Here is a 9,857-nt window from a genome sequence, read left to right on the forward strand (position 1 = left end):
TGTGTAGGGAAATGAAAATGGTATCGCGGCAGGTTGCAAGTGAGCCAAATCCGTGGATCCTTCAAGGTGATTTTAATGTTACTCTTTCGGCAATGGAGCACTCCCGATTCCTGAATATAGCAGGGGAGTCAGCATATGTGATATGATATGGATATTGTTCGCATATGTGATTCGGTGGATGTTGCTCTCTCTGGTCCACAATACACATGGACAAATAATCAAGATGATAACCCCATAAGCAAGAAGCTTGACAGAGTTATGGGAAATAGCTGTTGGATCTCCGCTTTTGAACAATCTCATGCGGTTTTCGAAGCGGGTAGAGTGTATGATCACTCGAGAATGGTGACAAGTCTGCGGATTTCCACGCCAGTGAACACGAAACCTTTCAAGTTTTTTACGCATGTCGCTAGCCATCCAAGGTTTTTGGAGGTTGTTAATCAAGTATGGAATGAAACTCCTCTTTTTTATTTTCGGTCTACTCTGAAAAGGCTACAAAGGAAACTTAAGATGCTGAAATCAGAGGCAGACGTACAGCCAAGGATATGGGGTCACATTTCCCCATCTCATTTTAAAATTTCCTTCAGTAATTCTTATGGTGTCTATGAAATGCCTCTAACTGAAAATATTTTTTTATGTATGTGTTCTCACCTAATTACATTTCTGCATCCGCTACTGGGTTCTCCCATTCATTATTGGTTGAAATGGACATGCCTAAACAATGAATGAATACCGGGCACTAGACTAGTGGTTACTAAAGTCAATCTATCTGCGTTCAATTCATACGTTAACCATTAAAAATCCCACGTTGACTCATAAAGTTCCAAACTTAATTGAATGGCTCATCACCTAGATTCCAAATTTTTTTCTTCTTTTCCCACTTAGAAGAGGTCATACTATTAAGTAGCAATCACAAAAAAAAAAGAAGTAGAAAATCATACTATCATCTGAGGCATGATGGTTCAAGTTCGGATTAGTTTTTCGAATTTATGGGTTTACGGGTTCAGCTTTCTTAATCATTCATGTTTATATATTTGGATCGATTTTGATTAAAAACACTTCAAATTTAGATATATTTTTATAATTTAATTTAAATGGGTTTATTTCGGTAGAGTCAAGTATTTTAAAAACTTCATATCAACTTTGAATAGAATTTGACCCATTCCTTAGATCCGATGAAGAAGCTGAGAAGCTATTACTCGAATGTGAGGCATCACCAGAAACATCATCATCCAGAGAGGACGAGATGGTGGTGGCTTCTCCTCCCTTCACTCTTCTTCTTACTCTTCCTCACAACCGGGCCCCGTTTCCTCCCTTTCACCCGACCCGTTCTGCTAACCGGATCTGAACCGCCGTCCTTCGTCGAGTCCAAGATCAAACCCAAACCCGTCTCCTCCCTCCCTGCCCCGCCGCGATTCGCGTACTTGATCTCCGGATCCGCCGGCGACGGGAAGTCTCTCCGGCGAACTCTTCTGGCTCTTTACCATCCGAGTAACCGCTACGTTGTTCATCTGGACAGAGCTTCGTCGGAGGAGGAGAGGGAGGAGCTCAATGGATACATTCGAAGCTCCTCCCTGTTCCGGAGGTTTCGGAATGTTGATATGATCGAGAAAGCTAATCTCGTCACGTATCGTGGGCCGACGATGGTGGCTAATACGCTTCACGCGGCGGCGATTTTGCTCAGGGAAGGAGCTGAGTGGGACTGGTTCATCAATCTCAGCTCCTCGGATTATCCTCTAATGAGTCAAGATGGTGAGAGATGGTTAAAGTTTGAAGCTTTTGTTTTCATTACACGGTTTAACTTCTGTTTGGGTGTTTTTTTGTAATAAGCAGATTTGTTGCATGTATTCTCGCATTTGCCGCGGGATTTGAACTTCATTGATCATACTAGTAACATTGGGTGGAAAGCGTAAGAGAAAAGAGAGTTTCAAGTTTTGTTTTTTACATTTTCTGTTTTAAAGCTCAGGTTTTGATTTGGTTGTTGTTTCAGATCGCAGAGAGCTAAGCCTGTGATTATAGATCCTGGGCTCTATTTGAACAAGAAGTCTGATGTGTTTTGGGTTAAGCAAAGACGAAGCATCCCAACTGCATTCAAGCTCTTCACAGGTGATTGATCCCTTCTTAAACCATCTCTCGACTTTGTTGCTTGTCTTTGCTAAGACTTTGATCCATGTCTAGTTAGTAGAACAACACTGAATCATTTTGCTTAGATTGCTAGGTAAAACTTTCTCATCTCTTGAGCAATTTGCAGACTTAACTTGAGTTGTCACATTGCTCCATGTCTCATTAGTCATGATCTTTAATAAGTTGAGTGTTGCTGTTTGTTCTGCAGAAGATTTTTTGTGAGAATCAGTCAGCCATTTGATTCTCTTAAACTAACATGTGGTTCTTGGAAACAGGTTCTGCTTGGATGGCGTTGTCTCGGCCATTCATAGACTATTGTATTTGGGGTTGGGATAATCTACCTCGTACCGTCTTGATGTACTACTCCAATTTCCTCTCTTCTCCCGAAGGATATTTCCACACAGTTCTCTGCAACGCCGAGGAATTCAAAAACACAACAGTAAACAGCGACCTGCACTTCATAGCGTGGGACAATCCGCCTAAGCAGCATCCACACCATCTCACTCTTGCAGACATGGACAGAATGGTCAATAGCAATGCCCCCTTTGCTAGAAAGTTCAGAAGAGAAGATCCTGTTCTTGACACTATTGATGAGGAGCTTCTCAACAGAGGTCCTGGAATGCCTACACCTGGTGGTTGGTGCATCGGAAGCCATGAAAATGGGACTGACCCTTGTGCTGTTATTGGTGATACCGATGTTATAAGGCCTGGTCTAGGCGCTCGACGGCTGGAGACTCTTGTTACTTCCCTGTTATCTCCTGAAAATTTTCGACCAAAGCAATGCAAGTAAATCTTATAGTGAACCACGTTGCAGAACATCAAAGAGATCGGATCTAGCAGCCTTCATTGTTGGGATTGGATGTGATTCAGGATCTAATTGTATCTCACTAATAGTCAAGAGTATAAGTGAAGAAACTGAACAGTTTAGGCTTTGGCTCTTGGAAGCATACGTGCCATCACAGCCAGTAAGCCACAGGTTAATGTATTGTTGTAGTACTCTGTCTTTTAAGTTAGTTACTCTCTTTCAACTTCTAAATTCACCAAATAGGAACTTTTTTATTCTTAAGAGAACATTGCAAACTTAGTGGAACCGCTAAGAAAAGAGGAACAATATTAAGGTCATCAAACACAAGATCAACCAAATAATCTGAACTTGTTGCTTTTCTTCTTGTCTTCATCATGTTGACTCCTCTGGCTGTTCTTCTTTTCCTCCAAAGCTTTGATCAGATTATTCAAGGATTCATCAACGTCTATTATATGGTTTCTGGTCATTAAGTTCTCTGCAACATCAGCTGGAGAAATCTCTATCTCCTTCAACAAAGACTTGATATTCTTGAACAAAGGATGATCATCAAGATCCAGGTAGTTCTTGGCAAGAATCTTGAAAGCTTCATAAGTGCAATAAGATAACTCAATGTGCATATCCATTCTTCCTCTCCTAATCAAAGCCGGGTCAAGTTTTTCCAAGTGGTTTGTTGTGAACACAACAATCCTTTCTTGCCCACAAGCTGACCAAATACCATCAATAAAGTTTAAAAGTCCAGAGAGTGTAACCGAGCTTTCATCTTTATCCTGTTCTCCATTCCTTTCCATTGAGTTTCTGTCTTTCTTGTTTCTATTACCGGTAAGATCTACAGAGCAGTCTATGTCCTCAATCACAACAATGGACTTGCTAGATGTCGATGTAAGAAGTTTCCTCAACTCCGAGTTGTTCTTTATAGCCGTGAGTTCAAGATCATAGATGTTATAGTTCAAAAAATTTACCATGGCGGAAATCATGGTGGACTTACCTGTTCCTGGTGGTCCGTATAACAAGTAGCCTCGCTTCCAAGCTTTCCCAATCTTCTTGTAATAATCTTTCCCATTGGTAAAAGCGGTGAGGTCACTCATGATCTCTTCTTTCTTCTCTTGTTCCATGGCTAGTGTCTCAAAACTCGCTGGATGCTCAAACTCAATAGATCTCCACATGTTGTGGCTAAGAATCCACTGAGAACTCGGGTTATTAGTGAACAGCCTCGTCTGCTGTTTCTTGGCTTTAATTAACTTCCCTTCTTCAACCACATAAGGTACGTATGAATCAGTTATAAGACTCCTTGCACGGTGGTGAAATGTGAGCTTGTAAGATCTTTCTTCATCAGAAGCAGTCACAATCTCCCACCAAACATTAGCTCCTTTGTATTCATCTCTGATTTTCACCTCGTCTCGTTTTAAGACCAACCCTTTGTTCTCTTTCAGCTGGCTTCCTTTGAGGTGCTTGGATTTATCGGTTGCTTTCGACTCAAGGTAGGTCTCTATGGCTGAGAAAGCGTGGTTGAGACGGTACTCATCACTCTCTGGGAAGTTGATATCGACGTAAGGAGAGAAGAGGTTGGTGAAATAATCTGAGACTCTTTGAGCGAAACAGAGTTGTTGGAATGAAGACAAAAGAAACTCTTTGATGGCAATCTTCAAATGGTTAGGGAAGATTTGTTGAACTGTTGCCCAAATAAAGAACAAACTTGCCATGCTTGATCCTATTGTTCCAAATGTATCGCCCATCATCATCATCGTTAAAACTACAATAACCTTTCTTTTTTTGTTCTTTGTGTTGTTTGTATTCTGTGACAACCCCTCCCTGGCGCTTTTATAGAAAATGAGGCTAGTAGTCTATATCGTTTGGTCATTTTGTTTAATGTTATATCGTCGGCAGAGTTCATGCAATAGTTAAAATTTCTTCTCTTGACGGATGTGGTCTTTTAATTTGTTTTATAAGAAAGTTTATGTCGTCTTTTAATAATCCTAGTAGGCTATAGTCATAAGAAAAAAAAGCCCTAGTATAATTTTAAAAGGCTAGTCTCAATCTGAACGGTTCAAAAGCTTGATGAAATCTGCCGAAAGTATTTTGAAAAGACGTCCTAGCTCTCAATTAGGAGTAAAACACGTTTAAATTGTTGAGTTTCCCATTAATCCACTCAAATAAACGTTTTAGATTCGTCTGTTTTGTTTCATAAAAAAAGATTCGTCTGTTTAAACTTGTGCGAAAATCAAAATACAGAGTTCTATTTCCATAGGCAACTTGTTCACATATAGCTTCTGTCACCGCATGACATGCCGAACGTAGATAGTATGAATAGCTAGAATCTTATAGAATTCTCGATAATTTCCGGCGAAATCAGACGAACTAATTGAAGATATAGATGTAAATTTATTTTAGAAAATTAACGTAATGACAGAGAAATTGTCAAGTTAAATAGTTTCGAATAATAACGAGATACCTGAAGAGATATATGAATGCATAAGTGAAGTTATTTAAAAATCATAAAATGATCCATTACAACGTCATTTGTCTATGCATTCCTTATTAAAACTAAAAATGATTGTTAACTACATGCATAATAAAACATCAAAACAGTATTAATATATTAAAAACTAATTATATAAGAACATGTATACACTAATAAATGTTATCAATGTAATTTTGAAAAGAAGAAAGTCCAACAACATTGATGAAAAGTCTTTCAACCTAATTAAAACAAAAAGAATCCTAAAAATATATAGATAAATCATTTAAATGCAATGTTATATATCGACAACATTTAAAAACATATCAAAAGATGATGAGAATTTGTTGTATTCCAAGTCAACATTGATGAAAAGTCTTTCAACCTAATTAAAACAAAAAGAATCCTAAAAATATATAGATAAATCATTTAAATGCAATGTTATATATCGACAACATTTAAAAACATATCAAAAAATTATGAGAATTTGTTGTATTCAAGTCACCGGAGAATTAACATTTCGGCATTGCCAGGGACAGAGGACTGACATGTGGCAACACGTGACTAGTCTGGAACACTTTTGTAGGGCAATGATATTTCTGTATAATTCAAAAAAAAAAGAATTTGTTGTATTCCAAGTCAACAATTTTATTATAAAATTTACATTGATAATGTAAGTAAAATACACTTATTAATTCATGACCATGTGAATATAGTTCATAGTTCGTATAATTTTTAGAACATTAATATTGTCTAAATATCTTGCCAAGGTGACGTATATTTCATGTAACTGTAAATCATTTTCTAAAATTCTAAAACGAACGATTTAGATTCGTTGGCACACTTGCAACACAATCTAGACCATTAAAACACTAAATGCTAAAACGAATTAGACAATCCTCTCCTGTTGGCTCAACGCGTATGCTTATGTAACGTGTTGAACTTACATATCTCCAACTTAGTGATACTTTTTAATTACATGTATCATGTATGTATTTTGGATATATCGAGACAAATATGTGATCTGATTTCAACCATTAAAGTGATTGCCTTTGTTGACTTGACCTCTTAGACGGTTCAGAACGTAGAAAACTCACAGTTTCTTGGGTCTTCTGATGATGGAATGAAGTCTTTACTCTAATAGTTTTTTTTTCTTTTAAAATCTTCACTTTAGTTGTACCGACCATTTTACTATTTTCTTTTAATTTTGTTTTAGTTTAGAAATTTCCGAGAAACTGCCATCATAATGAGCTGTGCTATCTTACCAATTACCATGTTGAGTTTATTGATTAAAAATATCTTTGTTAATGTTTTTCGTCATCTTACAAACAAACAGACATTTATATTTTTAGTGTATGATGGGTTTAGTCTGTAATTTTAAATTTTAGTTGGTAACTTTTTGATATAATTGTATTTGATAAAAAAAATAAGAACTAAATAAAAATATTCTAATACATTATTGTATACTACTTAAAATACGATTACAGTAATCAAATTCTCTAAATATTTTTTATTATATCTATACTGTTAAAACACAAGATTTGTTTTTGAAGTCCCGTTGATATGTTTTAATATTTACATGATTGCCACTACATTTTAATTTTAACTATATTTAATTTACTTTAACCAACTTGAGGGAATATCCTGGAAATATGAAATGTATTACCTAAATATAATGCCTAACTTATAGTTACTATAAATGATATTATTTTAATCGTAAATGAAACCATAACCGAAAGTATGATGCAAACAAAACACATGCATTACCATGCATCTTATTCTGTTGTTACATAATTACAAACCGGAGGTATAGTAAACCGAATTTTTATAAGGTTGAAAGTTGAAACAATTATATGAACTCCAATGCATCAAAGCTACTAAACCGTACATTTCATATAGGACAATTCTCTAAAATAATCATTTTTAAATTTTTGTCACAAAAATAACTCTCAAAAAAGAAAATGACCAAAATAGCTCTTTTTAATTTTGAAAATTCTAATATTTATTTTTACTTTTTAAAATTTGAAATCCTATCTCCAAAACCTCATCCCTTAACTCTAAAATTTAAGTCTAGATTAGTTAACCCTAAGCTAAAAATATATTTTTATCATTAAATAAAATTTATTTTGATCATTTTCTTCACTGAGAATTATTTTTGTGACAAAAAATTAAAATGGGTTTCTTAGAAATTTTTTCTTTCTTCTCTTATACGATATTATATTAATATGAACTCTACATCCTTTTATAAGGTAATAATAAAATATGAAAATACGTAATATATGATACTGATAATTTAGTTTGTTTAGGTTTCAATTTTAGTATAAAAAATTATTTTTTCTTATGAATTTCGTATGATACACATATCCATCTATTCTATTAAAGCAGAATCCTTCTTAGGATTATGCCCCTGAAATTTCATATTAATTACAAAACATTCCATTATCTTTTTCAATTATTTTAAAGGCATTTTTCAAAAATGTAAAGCCCACCATTCGTCTCTTGGTGAGATGCACACTCTAAAAATAAAGGTGACTTATTATATTAACAATACAAATATTTATTCACTAATATTCCATCTCTCCCTGATCGATTGCTTGCAGGCTTCCTTCTTTCATTTCACTTTTTGCGACAAATCTATTAGCGTTCAAATTGTTGGCGAGTCTTCGTTGATTCCTTCTCGAATTCATTTTCTTTTTTCAAACGTAGCAAATGATTGAAGAGATTGATAAATCTATTGTGAAAACTTAACCTAGATTTATTGGGGGTATAATCATTTGTATTGATTCTTATTGGGAGTTGAAATTTGTTATCTTTTAGATACATTATCAGTTCTGCTATCGCTGGTGCATATTTTTGGTTTCTGCGTGTTTATTATCTTTTTCAGTAGCAATCATGGCTGATGAAAATAATGAGATGAAGGAGGAGAAGGACTAGCAAGAGGTAAGTTGAGTTGATTTTGTCTATTTTTGCAATCCTTTTATATATTAAAGATTTCAATAAGGCTCAAGTTAGACTTTGTTTTTTACTTTTTTTGCTTGATTTGTATGATTGTGTTGTTTAAACGGTTTGGCTATCCTTAGCTCGCACTGTTTGATCCAACCACTTAGAAGAAGAAGAAAAATGTAGTCATTCAGCATCCTATCGAGGACTCAACAGAGTCACAAGTGGAAAAATCTGATTCATTGCATTTGCATGGTATCTTGATCTGAGTCTATGTGCTGTAAAACTTTTTTTTTGTTTCTTTTTAATGGAATGCACGTAACTTTGTGTCTGATTTATTTTCTCTGAAGCTAATGATGGCCGCAAGAGTTCATTTACTGGACTGAGGAAAAAGAAGAAGAAAAATGTGAGTGTTTTGACGATTTATGTCTTCTAAATTACTGGTGTCTTAAGTTTCAAAATAAGTCTCTGTCTCATAATGTTTTGTTTGTTTTGATGGTTAGGTTGAAATTTCAAGCTCATGAATGAAGAAAGTCTCGATGCTGCAGAAGACTTGGATGGTATATTTTTTAGATTATTTTTTTTGCTTATTGTTAATTGTTTCTTATTGTTAATTGTTTCTAGCAGGAAAAATTGTGTTCCCTGTTTGAAGCTTACATAAAATACATTGCAGAGGGAATATATTTGCAGCATCAGCAACGTTACCCTTGGTAGGTAAGTGATATGGGTTACATATATGACGAGATGAATATTTTTAATATTCATGGAGCATAAACACATTTAGAAAATATCAATTAAAGACCATATTTCCAATTTTATCTACGTTAAAGATTCATATGTATCTAAGTTCATAACCAAGATTTGGTTACGATTTTTCTGTTATTCCTAAAATATAGAAACTATTAATTAGAGGTCACATTTCCAAAGTTAGTTAAGAAAATTTGTTAGTGTTTATTCGGAATTTATTATATTAAAGATTTGCTTACGAATTTGTTTCTATTATTTTGCGATTTTTTGTTGTTTCTAAAATACACTAGATCTTTTTATGATTGTATAAAGATCCTAGACCTACTCTATCCATAGCTTTTGCTATAAATTACAAACATTTCCACCAGCTATGCCAATCACAAAAGACCATATCTCACTCATCTCTTATTTATCGAAATCTACAATGACTATCAAGTAAATTCCATCTTAAAAGCAGTTTAATGTTCAATATTAGGGGTGGGCACTTTACCCGATATCCGAAGTGGCACCCGAACCCGATCCAAAAAAACCGAACCGAAATCCGAACCGAAGTAGCAAAATACCCGAACGGGTATTGAATAAGGAGAGATTGGATATCCGAACCCGAACGGATAATACCCGAACCCGAATGGATATCCGAAGATAACCGAACATATGTATAATTAACCTTATGTTTCTAGTTTATATCTCTCATTTTATATAAAATATTTATATTGATATTACACATAATTTAAGTTCATATGATATACATACAATTCCGGAAAAAATGATTTGCTACTCACTTAAAAT

General features: G+C 34.8%; 2 protein-coding genes across 2 annotated transcripts; one reads left to right on the forward strand and one right to left on the reverse strand.

Annotated features, from left to right (window-relative positions):
- Window positions 1-1,172: 1,172 nt before the first annotated feature.
- On the forward strand, window positions 1,173-3,187 carry LOC103863935 (beta-glucuronosyltransferase GlcAT14A). Its single transcript, XM_009141698.3, has 4 exons — window positions 1,173-1,749; window positions 1,831-1,906; window positions 1,988-2,103; window positions 2,397-3,187. Exons 1-4 carry the CDS (start codon window positions 1,173-1,175, stop codon window positions 2,909-2,911), a joined length of 1,284 nt encoding a protein of 427 aa, XP_009139946.2. The 3' UTR covers window positions 2,912-3,187.
- LOC103863934 (AAA-ATPase At5g40000) lies at window positions 2,873-9,700 on the reverse strand. The gene has a single exon (XM_033289736.1). The coding sequence runs from the start codon at window positions 4,666-4,668 to the stop codon at window positions 3,256-3,258; it is 1,413 nt and encodes a 470-aa protein (XP_033145627.1). The 5' UTR covers window positions 4,669-9,700; the 3' UTR covers window positions 2,873-3,255.
- Window positions 9,701-9,857: the final 157 nt, after the last annotated feature.

Source organism: Brassica rapa, chromosome A04, assembly GCF_000309985.2.
Source record: "Brassica rapa cultivar Chiifu-401-42 chromosome A04, CAAS_Brap_v3.01, whole genome shotgun sequence".
NCBI lineage: Eukaryota > Viridiplantae > Streptophyta > Magnoliopsida > Brassicales > Brassicaceae > Brassica > Brassica rapa.

Excerpts from the sequence above, each read along its gene's own strand:
- LOC103863935 (XM_009141698.3), top strand. The coding sequence starts at position 1,173 with ATGAAGAAGCTGAGAAGCTATTACTCGAATGTGAGGCATCACCAGAAA. Across the intron at positions 1,750-1,830 it reads TCCTCTAATGAGTCAAGATG|ATTTGTTGCATGTATTCTCG; the intron begins GTGAGAGATGGT and ends TGTAATAAGCAG. Across the intron at positions 2,104-2,396 it reads TGCATTCAAGCTCTTCACAG|GTTCTGCTTGGATGGCGTTG; the intron begins GTGATTGATCCC and ends TCTTGGAAACAG.
- LOC103863934 (XM_033289736.1), bottom strand. The coding sequence starts at position 4,668 with ATGATGATGATGGGCGATACATTTGGAACAATAGGATCAAGCATGGCA.